A 13,811-nucleotide genomic window follows, 5' to 3' on the forward strand; every position below is an offset into this window, starting at 1 on the left:
AGGAAAAAGTCAAAGAGAGATTCAATAACCAGGAAGCTGAGGTGGCTCTAGCAGCTGAGTTCCTCTCTCCCATGTCAGAAGGTCCCAGGATGGGTTCCTGGTGCCTCCCAAAGAGAAGACGAGAAGAGAAAACAAGGAGACACAGAAGAACATGCAGCAAGTGGATACAGAGAGCAGATAGCAAGCACAAGTGGCAAGGCAGGGGCAGGGGGGCAGCTAGCAAGGCTAAGACATTACTGTTCCTGCAATATAAGGTCAAAAAACCCTTAATGACTATTAAAAATTTTAGTAACAATATTGTAATAATTTTCAAAATAGGATTTAATCTTATATCCAAGTAGTTCAATAATGGCAATATTTGGATTCTGCCTCACTTCTGGTCAAATACTGATTTTCCAATACTAGGCCATTTGGCATCCATCCCAAAATATATTTTCGGTGGCCCACTTAATGAAAATATCCTATTGAATGTACACTATGACAAGACAGAAGGTGGTGCTTTACTGCAAACAGTCCTTCAGGAACTCTAATGCACATGACAACGATCTGGGGAGATTATAATACATCTCAATTCCTCTCTGAATAGCTTGTTTTTCCTCCATACTTTTTCTTATTCAGGAACATGCATTTTAAGCAAGCTCACTGAAAGCCGTTTTTGCAGATCCTAAGATCAAGTTTTGAGAAATGCTGCTGTAATAGAAAACTTTTAAACTTGATTAATCATCACTAAGCTATCTTCATGTTTGTTTAATAAGGGTCAGGTGTGCAAAATGGCACCATTCTATACAAAGAGTTTGAAAAAAATATTCTGTAGTTTGTTTTTGTAAAAAGTAGAATATGAATCAAAACTCTAATGCTGCATCATATTTTTCTTTATACTGAAAAGTGGTCAATGGGATGGAACAGGTAGATAAATCTGTGGGCTGACTCTCTCCCTCCCTCCATTCTTTCTTTCTTCCCTTCCTTCATGTTTTAAACCATTTTTGCAAGGCTGGGGTGGTGTTACTTGTCTGTGGAGGAGGCATAGTTGGGGTGGGGATGGGCATACAGGAATAAAGAGTGGATTTGAGGTGGCGGACTTGGTCCAGTGGTTAGGGGGTCCGTCTACCACATGGGAGGTTTGTGGTTCAAACCCCGGGTCTCCTTGACCCGTGTGGAGCTGGCCCACGTGCAGTGCTGATGCGCGCAAGGAGTGCCCTGCCACGCCCACGCGCAAGGAGTGCGCCCCGTAAGGAGAGCCGCCCAGCGCAAAACAAAGTGCAGCCTGCCCAGGAATGGTGCCGCACACACGGAGAACGGACACAACAAGATGATGCAATAAAAAGAAAAACACAGATTCCCGTGCCGCAGACAACAACAGAAATGGACAAAAAGAAGAACACGCAGCAAATGGACACAGAGAACAGACAACTGGGGTGGGTGGGGAGTAGGGGAGAGAAATAAATAAATAAATCTTAAAAAAAAAGAGTGGACTTGAATAGGAAAGTAGTTAGCAATTATAATCCAGGACACTGAATCCAATTCTACAATGAATTTTCATGGCTTATAATTCCTAAATTTATTTTTGAAAATACTTTTATTTCCAGTTAAATGTAAGCAGCCATCTAAGTGATATACTGGGACTCTTGTTTCAGAAGATCTTGGTTTCTATTTCATAAACCTCTATCGTGAAATGAAATCATGAATGCAAACAATGCATTTCAGTCACTTTGTAAACTTTTTCTGCCTTGGTTCTTTTTCTAAATATTTAGCAAAAACGTCTTTTGGAACAGACTCCAGGCCAGGACAAAAACGTAAAATCCCATACTGCTCATTCTTTGATTATTTTCTCTTTAATTGAAGTGGATACTTGGCAATTAGCCACTGGAAATTAAAAATGTTCTGACTCAAGCTAGCCCCCTAAAAATTATCTAACCTCTGGGAGCTGATGTAGCTCAGTGGTTGAGCACCTGCTTCCCATGTATGAAGTACTGGGTTCAATGAAGATGAACGGAGTTCTCTCGTGGAGTTGCTCAAGGTCAAACTGCTTGGGTTAGTGGCAGAATCAAGGCTTAATTAAGTTCAGTGATTCTAGCTCTTGGAAATTGAAGTGTGGAGAGTGAGTCCCAAATCACTCCCTGTGAGGGACTTAAGATGGGTTTAAGGAAAGGAGGGAATACAAAGCCCTGGGACTCTGTCCTGACATATGGTTTCCAAGTTAGGGTAGTCCCTATGGGGTGTAACAACAACGTCTAACTTCAGGCAAGAGAAGTTCTTGGGTTCCGGTGATAATTCTGACACTAACGAACCATATGCCCTCACTTGCTAAAATTCTTGAAGGGAACGCAACCAGTACAAGCCCATGCAGTCCTGGTTGTCCAATATATATGCCAGCCCCTTTCATTCCTTCTCTTGGGAATTATAAACATTAAAAGGAATAATGTACGATAAATCACCCAGGACTGCCTGGAACACATTAAGGCTCGATATTATTATTTCTTGGTACTGAGAGTCCAGTCTTGAGAGCCTGGTCCCGCGCTACACAGGTCACGCACACTTCTTCCCTCTGACCCAAAACTGCTCCTGTGCGATCCTTAGCAGAGCAGCTCGCACCAGAGGTTTCCCAGCCAGGACAGAAGCTCCGCCTTAAGGGCTCGCCCCTTACGCGCGGGCACCACGAGTGAACCGCGTGCTCGCCCGGCGTGACGTCAATGGGAGGGGCCCCGGCAGATCCAAGAGCTGGAGGCGTTTGCTTCCGGGTCTAAATATGCTTCACTTCCGGGAGCAGCAGGCATAACCGATAGTCAGCGGCGAGCGAGTTCTTTGCCGCTGCTTCCTGATCCAGCCGCCTCGGTCCCTGTAAACCAGGCATGAAGATCACAAGGCAAAAACACGCCAAGAAGCATCTCGGCTTCTTCCGCAACAATTTTGGAGTCCGGGAGCCATACCAGATACTGCTGGACGGCACTTTCTGTCAGGCGGCGCTGCGGGGCCGTATCCAGCTGCGGGAGCAGCTGCCCCGCTACCTCATGGGGGAGACGCAGCTGTGCACCACCAGGTAGGCCCAGTTGGGGCTGGAGGGGAGGGGCGGGGCCGGGCAGGTGTGGTTAAGACCAGGGTCTACCACACTCAGCAAACGCTGCGAGCCCACGTGGAGCAGAGCGCCCCGCCGGCGGCGAGCTGACCGTTGTGTGGAAGCGCAAAGGGGATCCTGAAAGTATTTACGTGTAGTTAGCTGGGCGAGTAAGAACACGTGCCTTGTGTTCAGAAAGACCTGGCTTTGGATCCGGAAGCCAGTCCTGTCAGTTCTGTGATTTTGTGCAAGTTATTTAACACAGTTAGTAACTATAAAATTGCTGTAAGGGTTAAAAAAGGTATCGTGTATATAGAGGGTATATCAGTATTCAGAGTTAACACTCTTTAAATAGAGGTTGTTTGCGTAACTTTTTCTGGTTTAACCCAAAGTTTTTCAAACCTTACAACTGCCTATGAGGTAGTATTTTCGATTCCTAGGATAAGACGTCAGGACTCAAGATTAAAGCAACTGTGTTTCCAGCCATACGCCAAGCGCAGCTCTGGCCACTGAAGATAACTTCGTGAACTGGACAGACAAGCTCTTAGTCCTCACTGCCTGTGAAGTGCCTAAGTCAGTCTGTAATCCGTGTTATTTGACTCCAGGACTGTTTTCTTGTGTCGTCAAAGTGTGGAAACACTTAGGATAGAACCTTGAGCGAGAGAGGATGGACTCACTGGAGATTTCATAGAGGAGATAACATTTGAGCCCAGTCACATTCAATCCAGAGAACCACTAATGACAAAAAAACAAAGGCATTCCTTGTCTTGAGCAAAGGAATAGGGTTGTGAAATGCTTTGGAACGAGGTTAGCACACAGAATATAGTTAGAAATGAAGCTGGGAAGAAGGTAAATGAGGTTAGATCTTGAAGAACTACTGCTGAGAAATTTAGTAGGGTTTTTTTCATTGTAGAATATTGACTTTTTAAGAAGTGAAAAAAAAAAGTGATTCAATTCCACCACCTGGGATTAACCACCGTTTCATGGGCTGTGTGTTGCAATCCAATAGTGGACTTTTACTGTGCATATTATGTTAATGGCCTGCTTTTCTCACATAATACTGCTGCATGAACAGCTTGCCATATTTGTTCAGAGCTTCCCAAACAGTGTGCCTGGGCTACAGACATCTCCAAACTTTTGATCCCCTTAGCCTTCAGAGCTTCCAGACATGTCCTTAGATGACCTGTGCCCACATTGTTTCTGTACACCTAAGTTGCTTCTGGCTACACGTAGCTTGTCCACGTCCCCCTGTGTGCCATAGAAATGTTAACATTATGTATTATGATATAAAAGAGGTTGAAAAGTACTGCATGAAATTATATTCTGCAACGTTTTTTTTCCTAAAGAACTCAATTCTTTCACCTTCAATAATCTTTAAAACATACACAAAATGGTATAATGAAACAACTGTCACCCAGCTTTTGCAATAATCAACACGACCAATTGTTTCATCTTTTCTTCCCCTTATTGATGGGTTATTTTAAAGCATTTTCTGTCATTTCTTTTGTATGCATCCTGAAAAGGTAAAGATGCCTTTTAAATTCAGGGTCCAAGCAAGGTAAAAAAATCACATTTGGTTTCTATGTCTCTTAAGTCTTTTTTAACTCTAACAGATCCCCTCTCCCCCCCTTTAAAATTTTTTTCTATAGAATGTCCTATGTTCAATATTTGGATATTGCAGCCCCTTGAAGTCATTTAAGAAGTCTCTATTTCCAGACCATTGGTAGTTACATCTAGAGGGCTTAAGCATATTGAGGTTTGAAGAAATTTGCTGTTTAATTTGAGGAAATAGAGCAGCAAAATATTATCAGAACTGGGTTTTGTTTTTAAAAAGATAACTGCAGTACTATCCTGAAAATGCCCCGTATTACACCTGTTTTCTCTCTCTGACCTTAGAACCTCCAGTGGCTACTGCCTCCACATCAATGATATAATTTCTTCCATTGCTAGAATCACAATAAGTCTATAGTAGAATACCAGTTAGTACACGCTTATCAATAGTTTATTCCCCAATCCTGAGGATTCTGGGATGGTGATGCCCACTCCACCTCTAATTGAAAGGAGGCTTCAGTCCCATACGGCTGATGGATGGGACTCTCTTGCTTGCAGTTGTAGACTCTTGGTTCCTGGTGTGGTGGTTGTCCAGCCTCACCTCCTTGTTAGTTGTCCTGGGTGAGTCCAGTGAACTGGAGAGTAGGTGTTGTAACTCTGTTAAGGCTCAGGGCCCAGCTGGGACATGAACAGATCAAAGATTAAGTCTCTTGAATGTACATATACTGACTCCAGTACCACCTAAGCCAGCACCATCTTGCTGGAACCCCTTAACTTAAAAAAAAAAAAAAAAGGGAATAATGATGCTTTTAGGGTTTTGTGAGGATTAAATAAGTTAATAGCCCTTAATTAGTGTTCTGCAAAATTTTCATTCAATCTTAGAAAAATATTTGTTGATATCTTCCTTGTGCCTTGTTTTGTTAGCTAAGGATTAATTGATGATCCTCAACATTACGATTTTTTTCTAAGCTATACTGTTTTTTTATTTATGGTATAGTCATATATATCATTTTCTGATCTCATTCTTAAAGATACTTATTCTTCCTGTTTGTAATTTAGGGCCTTCAATTTTGAAATAATGCTTATATACTTATATAGCATAGTGTTCTTTTTTTTTTTAACTTCAGAAATAACTTTATTTCATGTGCAAAAATGAACTGATGCTCTACCCCGAAACTATTTTCCAAAACCAACAGAGACTTTTGTAAAGAGACTAGCAATACATTTTAAAAGGCACTAGGATTCCACTGCTAAATAGTGCCAAGCTGGAAATATAAAGCTTGTTCTACCAGGAATCTGAAGTTGATAGAAATTAATAAAGTTCAGTGCCATTTCAGAAAAAGATTATTCAACTCTTACCACATCAAAAACTAGCTATCAGAACCATACACTTAAACCAGGTCAAAACAGTCTAACATAATTAGGTTTCAATCTAGAGTAGCCTAGTGTTTCTTTGGTATTGGCAGAATGGGCTTTGATCCCTATTTCTTAAAATCAAGCATTTTGTAGATTCCCAGATTACATCCTATTGAATTTTATAGTAATATGGTATTGGAATTCTCAGGTATGTTTTGTTTGTTTTTGAGGCAGCTCTAAATCTTTACCAACTGGTATATTTAATTATTGATTACTGAGTAAAATATTGTTCATTTGCCTAATACATTCTATTTAGTCCATATCAATCAAAATATTTCAAACTTCCTTTTTGAAATTGCTGTCCTGTAGAATCATTTAAAATGAGGAAACTGGGGAAAGAGAGGTTAAATCCTGAGATCAAGGCCACACAGCTCACTGTAAAGTCTCCAACCCTTAAAACAGTGGGAATGGGGATGTATAGAGACTTTGAAAATAATTTGTGATTTTTTTTTTTTTAAAGGAGGTACCAGAAACTGAACTGGGGCCTCCCATGTGAGAAACAGGAGCTCAATCAGTTGAGCCACATCCACTTACTCCCTGTGATTTTTTTTAAGTGACCTGTTGACTTGAGAATTTTTACATTTCTTAACTGAAAATACTTTGAAAGTCTGTTGATTTTTACTTAAAGTGGAAGCATATTGCACTATGGTTAGGGGCAAGGGATCTGGTATCAAACTACATGGATTCATATTTCAACTTTTTTTTTTAGTTTGAACTTGGGCATGTTACTTCAAATCTTTTAAAATGGGGGCCTCCAAAAAAAGGATAATTTTAAAGTAAGCTGCCTAACTTAAGAGGGTTGTTATGAGATTCAAGTGAGACTTATGTATAGAGTAAATTAGCATGCTGCCTGGAATGATATATGTGCTCAGTAAATTTTATCTATTATTACTTTTCTTTCTTCTTGGTGCATGCATTTTCCAGGTCTTCTCTTTTAAAATAATAAAGGGGTATAAGGGACATGAGGTTTTTCCTTTTGGAGCAATGAAAATGTTCTAAAATTGATTGTCGTGTTGAATGTACAGCTCTGATTATACTGAGAGCCATAATTGTCCACTTTGGATAATTGTATAGTGTGTGAATATATCTTGGTAATACCACTGTAAAAAGTGAAATGTCAAATTTAAAAGCTGATTTATGGCTCCTGTATGACAAATTCAGATTGTAAAAAAAAAAAAAAAGGAATATTGTTTTTTACTTGTTTTATGTAAATAACTGAAATGTATCTTATAATTGTGGGCCACTAATGAATTTTTTTTTTCAGATGTGTTTTAAAGGAGTTGGAAACTCTGGGAAAGGACTTATATGGGGCAAAATTGATTGCACAAAAATCCCAGGTTCGAAATTGTCCCCATTTCAAGAATTCAGTGAGTGGATCAGAATGTCTGCTCTCCATGGTTGAAGAGGGAAATCCTCATCATTATTTTGTGGCAACACAGGTAATACTACTTTTAAGATTACAAAGTAGGCCTCCTGGTGCTTACCACAGACTGTGTTCTTGCACTGACTGTATAGAAAAAGGAGGCAGAGTGAGCCTACCCCATACACACCTCAGCCCAGGCCTTGTGCCTGGTCTGAATTGTGAATGGGGGACATGGAAGAATTCAGCAGTTCCCTACTGAAGACCAGAGCACTCAGCCTGCCGCTGAAGACTGGCTTGCAGCTCCCAGTGCTCAGGCCACTGTGTGAGTGGTCCTGAGCTATTTATCCACAGTTCCAACAGGAAGTAGAAATGAGGGTACTGGAAAATAAACATCAGTTTTTATAATTTAAAAAAAAGGATTACAAAGTAACTTCATTTCTATAATCAGAAAGAAATTAAAATTAGAAATTACAGACTAACGTGTGATGAAAATGATTTAGGGTTCTTGAAGGAAAGTTGAGTAGAGCAAAGATTTTGCATTCTATGTCATGAGTGTTTTTTCATGTTCATATATTTCATACTGTCTCAAAAAGGCATGGTTCATATGTTTAAGACCTCACCACTGACATAGAACTGTTCAGGCTTTTAAAGACTAAGCAGGAGAAGAGACATTCTTTCAGATTTGATATTAAATAAGTTTGCATAACTAGAAGTTTATATATGCCCATCGTATCTACATTGTCCAGTTTTTTGGTGTACAGTTGTTCATAATATCCTCTTAAGATCTCTTCTATTTCTTTGGGGTCAGTGGTGATTGTGCTCCCTCTCATTTTGATTTTATTTATTTACTTCTTTTTTCCTTTGTCAGTCTAGCTAAGGGTTTGTTGATTTTGTTTATCTTCTCAAAGAATCAACTTTTGGTTTTGTTTCTCTATTGTTTTTTTGTTCTCAATTTCATTTCTGTTCTGATCTTTTTTTGTGTGTGTTTGGCTTCCATTTTATTTTATTTGTTTTGTTTTGTTTTTATTCATTTTTTAAAAAATATTACATTCAAAAAATATGAAGTCCCATTCAACCCCACCGCCCCCACCCTCCACTCCCCTCACAGCAGCACTCTCTCCCATCATCATGACACATCCATTGCATTTGGTAAGTACATCTCTGGGCATCGCTGCACCTCATGGTCAATGGTCCACATCATAGCCCACACTTTCCCACGTTCCATCCAGTGGGCCCTGGGGGGATCTACCATGTCCTGTAATTGTCCCTGAAGCCCCACCCAGGACAACTCCAAGTCCCAAAAACGCCTCCACATCTCATCTCTTCCTCCCATTCCCCGTACCCAGCAGCCACAATGGCCACCCTTCCCACACCAATGCCACATTTTCTCTGTGGACATCGGATTGGTGTGTCCATTGCACATCTATGTCAAGAGGGGGCTTAGATTCCACATGGATACTGGATGCAATCCTCCTGCTTTCAGTTGTAGGCACTCTAGGCTCCATGGTGTGGTGGTTGACATTCTTCAACTCCATGTTAGCTGAGTGGGGTAAGTCCAATAAATCAGAGTGTAGGCGTTGAAGTCTGTTGAGGTTCAGGGTGTGGCTATCATATTGTCAGTCCAGAGATTCAAATCCCCTAGATATATCTTAAACCCCAGCACCAACTACAATTCCAGTAAAGTAGCATGAAAGTCTTGTGAAAAGAGATCCCATCTGAGTACAGTTCCATCATGCAGAAACACCAGCTCCAAAGAAGGGCCAACTGACATGGCAGTGAACCCCATCTGCCATGACCATAGAACCCGTAGGTCTCTTTAGCCCTCAAAAGAACCAATACCTGGGGTTGTATCTACTTTATCTGTCTCTGAGACTCTGCTCAGGTGTGCATAAGGGCAATCCTGACAACCTCCAGACTCTTTTTTAGAGACTCATAGCCATATAAACTCGTTTCTCCTTTCCATTTCCCCCTTACATTAGGTCAAACAGCATTTTAAAGTCCTGTTATTATATGTAGACAGATATTTTGCTGGTCTGCGTTGAACCTTTAATTCAAGGTCATTTTCTAGTTGCATCATCAGCTGGTATTTGGTAGTGATCCCTCGGTGCCAGGGAGACTCATCCCCGGGTGTCGTGTCCCACGTTGGGGGGAATGCACTGCATCTACATGCTGCGTTTGGCTTCGAGACTGGCCACATTTGAGTAACATGAAGGCTGTCAGGAGGAAACTCCCAGGCACAGTGCTGCTCTAGGCCTTGTTCTTATTTCAGGCGTATAGGCTCACAAGCATAGTCATTAGTATCAGGGGCCCACTGTTGGACCCTCATTCCTTCCTGGTTCTTACCGCTGCACCTGGGGGACTGCCGCTGCTCCCCTGGGGACCACGACAGAGCACCCCCGGCCAGGAACCCAGTACCCCCCCAGCTGTTGTTTTTAATTGTTTCCACTATGAGTATATCCAAACATTACCATGCACCCTGGACATATGCCCTGTATAACTCCCTGTCAACCATATATAGCCTGTCAATAACATCCCATACCAGTATTCCTCCGCCACCATTGTTGAACCACTCTGTGATCCAAAACTTCCTGAAAAGCGAAGCCCAGTATAATGTCAGGTTCCCTTACTAGTAAAATGGAATATAGCAATGAGTTTAAAGGTTAGATCTAGAATACGAATTGATTTGAAAAAATTCTACATCCTATCTTTTTCTTTTCTTTTTTCCTAATTATTGAGCTTCTCTTCACAAGAGCCTTAGATCACAGTAATTCATATATACGATATACAGTACTCCCACACATCCACCATAAAACCTTTTCCCTTCCACAACGATAATCTTTTAACTTATTCATATCATATTTACTGAAACTGATGTACAGACTTCGAAACAATAGCTTTCAAACAAGGTGACATCTGTGCTTACATTGTGGTCCTCTGTTCTGATCTTTAGTTTTCTTTCTTTCAGCTTGGTTTGGGTTTGATTTACTATTCTTTTTCTCGTTCTTCCAGGTGTGCAGTGCAGTTAGATCTTCAATTTTAGCTCTTCTTTTTTAATGTAAACATTGAGGGCTACAAATTTCCCTCTCAGCACTGCCTGTACAATGTTCCATAGATGTGGGGGGTTTTTTTTAATCTTTTTTTTTTTAATTTAAAGATACATAGATCACACAAAATGTTACATTAAAGTATGTAAGAGGTTCCCCATACCCCTCTCCCCACACCCCCTACTCCTCCCACATTGACAACTTCTTTCATTAGTGTGGTACATTCATTGCATTTGACAAGTACATTTTGGAGCACTGCTACACAGCATAGATTTTAGTTTACATTGTAGTTACATTCTCTCCCCATCAATTCAGTGGGTTATGGCAGGAAATGTAATGTCTTGCATCTGTCCCTGCAGTATCATTCAGGACAACTCCAAGTCCCGAAAATGCCCCCGTATCACACCTCCTTTTCCCTCTCCCTGCCTTCCGCAACTCCAGAGGTCACTGTCTACGTCAATGATATAATTTCTTCCATTGCTAGAGTCACAATAATTCTATAGTAGAATACCAGTAAGTCCACTTTAATCCATATTTTATTCCTCCATCCTGAGGACCCTGGGATGGCGATGCCCACTTCACCTCTGAATTGAGAGGGGACTTAGATCCCACATGGCTGATGGATGGGATTTTCCTGATTGCAGTTGTAGACTCTTAGTTCCTTCCATAGGTTTTTATATGTTGTGTTCTCATATTAATTCATCTCAAGATATTTTCTGAATTCTCTTGCCATTTCTTCTTTGACCCACTGATTATTTAAGAGTGTGTTGTTTAATCTCCATTTATCTGAGTTTTCCTTTTCCCATCCATTATTGATTTCCATCTTCATTCTGTTATGATCAGAGTGTTTTGTGTAATTTCAGTCTTTATAAGTTCATTAAGTTCTCTATTGTGACCTAACGTATGATCTATCCTGGAGAAGGATTCATGGGTGCTTAAAAAGAATGTATATTGTGCTGTTTGGGGGTATAATGCTCTATAAATGTCTGTGGTCTAGTTCATTTTTCATTTTATTCAAGCTCTGTTTTTCTTTACACTCTGCCCAGATGTTCTTTCCAGTACTGAGAATGGTGTATTCAGGTCTTCAAATATTATTATAGACACCTATTTCTCCCTTCAGTTTTATCAGACTTTTTTTTTAAAGGAGGTACTGAGGATTGAACATGGGACCTTGTACATGGGAAGCAGGTGCTCAACTGCTGAGTTATACCTGCTCCTCCACCCTCATTTTTGAAGGACAGTTTTGCTGGATACAGAATTATTGGCTGGTAGTTTTTCTCTTTCAGTACCTTAAATACATTATACCAGTTTCTTCTCGCCTCTATGGTTTCTGATGCAAGATTGGCACTTAATCGTATCAAGGTTCACTTGCATGTGATGCTTTGCTTTTCTTCTGTTGCTTTCAGAATCCTCTCTTTGTCTCTGTCGTTCTGAATAGTAGGTGTCTCAGGATAGGTCTACTCAGATTTGTTCTGTTTGGAGTGCATTGTTTTTCTTAGATATTGATATTTATGTCTTTCCTAAGGGTTGGGAAGTTTTCAGTCATTATTTCCTCACATATTCTGCCTTCCCCCATTTCCATTCCCTCTTCTTTCTGGGACACTGATAATGCATCTGTTTGTGTGTTTAATTTTGTCATTCAGTTCCCTGAGACTCTGTTCCATTTTTCCTTTCTTTTCTCTTTCTGTTCTGTCTTTTCCAGTTCAAATGTTCTGTCCTCCAAATCACTCATTCTGTCTTTGAGCAATTCACATTTGCTGCTATGTGTCTCATGAGAGGTATTTCTTTTCAACGTCCACTTTTCTGTGTTTCTGTTCTGGAGCCGAGATGCAAAGCAGGCTCTCCTAGCCAAATTCACTGAAAAGAAGCCCTCCGACTCACCCTCCCTCTTCCTCTATAACAGCTGACAGGAGAGCTAGATGTCTATTCCACTCTCATTCAGCTGCAGTTAGGTAGGCATTTTATCCAGGCTTAATGTCTTGAGGATGTGATTGTTTTGGATTCTTCGTGTCTCTGTCCCTTGCCTTCCTAGGAGTTGTGCAGCACTGTCCTCATCTGCTGACCCCCAAAGCAGGTCCCTCAGACAGCTTTTGGCCCTTTCTTCATTGTTTTTGTGAGAGTTGTGTCCTGCCTGCTTTCCCTGATGCCATCTTCCCAGAACTCCACCTTGTGCAGTTTTTGTTTCTCTTCTTATTATCATAAAATACCTTACCAGTGAGACATACCGTTTTAAAAAATGAATTCTGTGATCCTTATTTCTAATGTAACCTTCTTAGAAAGTTCTTAGAAACCCTACCATTTGAAGGCACCTTAGTTTAATTGACATATTTGAACTACATCATTCTATTTTTCTTTTTAATAGGATCAGAATTTGTCTGTGAAAGTAAAGAAAAAGCCTGGAGTTCCTCTCATGTTTATTATTCAGAACACTATAGTCTTGGACAAACCGTCTGTCAAAACAATTGCCTTTGTTAAAGCTGTGGAGTCAGGTCAGCTTGTCTCAGTGCATGAGAAACAAAGTATCAAGCAACTCAAAGAGGAACAGGGTTTAGTGAAAAACCCAGAACAGAGAGGAAGAAAAAAGCGCAAAAAAATAAGTGGTCCCAATCCTCTTAGCTGTTTGAAGAAAAAAAAGAAAGCACAGGATACAAAACCATCTTCTACTTCTGATAAGAAAAGAAAAAGGAAAAGAATCCGAAACAGACCTACCTCAAAGGTACTTTCGGAGGGGAGTGGATGTGCCTCAAGCAGTTGAACGCCTGCTTCCCACATGGGAGATCCCAGATTTTGTTCTTGGTGCCTCCTAAAAAATGAAAACAAACAATCAAACAAACATAAAAGCCAACTTGGGGGCTGATGTGGCTCAGTGGTTGAACACCAGTTTCCCACATACGGGGTCCTAGGTTCAAGCCCTGGTAAAAGTACTTTCTGAGAAGCAGGAGGCAGAAGTATAATGAATTCTTTGGATATTTTTAAAGACTTTAAAATGTGAAAAATGTATTTAAAATTGTGGAAGTACTTATGTTAAAAGACTGAATTTATTTTTGTAAATGAATATGGACCCATAAGCCTCTGCCTAAAATTATTTGTAAAATAAAGAGTGGATGTGTTTAGGTGTGGGAATATTTACTTTTTTTACTTAGTGGTTTTGGGAGGTGGTTTTTCAATGTGAACTTAGTGTGTCCTTTATTTTCCTCTGATAAAACAGTATATGCTAAAGCAGTCCCTCTTTCACATTCACAGAAGAAAACCTTTTTCCACTCTTCTAGTTGTAGAATTTACCTTTATATTTCCATATAATATGAATACAGTGCTACTTATTGATCCATCCATTATCACTTGACTTCTTATTAAAAAGAAAGGAAATGCTTGTACTCCTCCCTCC

At 40.4% G+C, this 13,811-nt stretch overlaps 1 protein-coding gene and 1 non-coding gene across 2 annotated transcripts; both read left to right on the forward strand.

The window, feature by feature from the left end:
- The first annotated feature begins 2,746 nt into the window (after positions 1-2,746).
- UTP23 (UTP23 small subunit processome component) lies at positions 2,747-13,539 on the forward strand. The gene is made up of 3 exons (XM_004471432.4): positions 2,747-3,037; positions 7,284-7,458; positions 12,789-13,539. Exons 1-3 carry the CDS (start codon positions 2,850-2,852, stop codon positions 13,179-13,181), a joined length of 756 nt encoding a protein of 251 aa, XP_004471489.1. The 5' UTR covers positions 2,747-2,849; the 3' UTR covers positions 13,182-13,539.
- Positions 7,487-7,617, forward strand: LOC111767345 (small nucleolar RNA SNORA51). The gene has a single exon (XR_002799190.1). It is a non-coding gene; the product is annotated as a small nucleolar RNA SNORA51 (small nucleolar RNA).
- Positions 13,540-13,811: the final 272 nt, after the last annotated feature.

Source organism: Dasypus novemcinctus, chromosome 14 (assembly GCF_030445035.2).
Source record: "Dasypus novemcinctus isolate mDasNov1 chromosome 14, mDasNov1.1.hap2, whole genome shotgun sequence".
Classification (NCBI taxonomy): Eukaryota; Metazoa; Chordata; class Mammalia; order Cingulata; family Dasypodidae; genus Dasypus; species Dasypus novemcinctus.

What these genes read in the sequence shown, in the direction of transcription:
- UTP23 (XM_004471432.4), top strand. Translation starts at nt 2,850, where the DNA reads ATGAAGATCACAAGGCAAAAACACGCCAAGAAGCATCTCGGCTTCTTC. An exon ending in ACGCAGCTGTGCACCACCAG is followed by an intron (nt 3,038 to 7,283) that starts GTAGGCCCAGTT and finishes TTTTTTTTTCAG; the next exon opens with ATGTGTTTTAAAGGAGTTGG. An exon ending in ATTATTTTGTGGCAACACAG is followed by an intron (nt 7,459 to 12,788) that starts GTAATACTACTT and finishes TCTTTTTAATAG; the next exon opens with GATCAGAATTTGTCTGTGAA.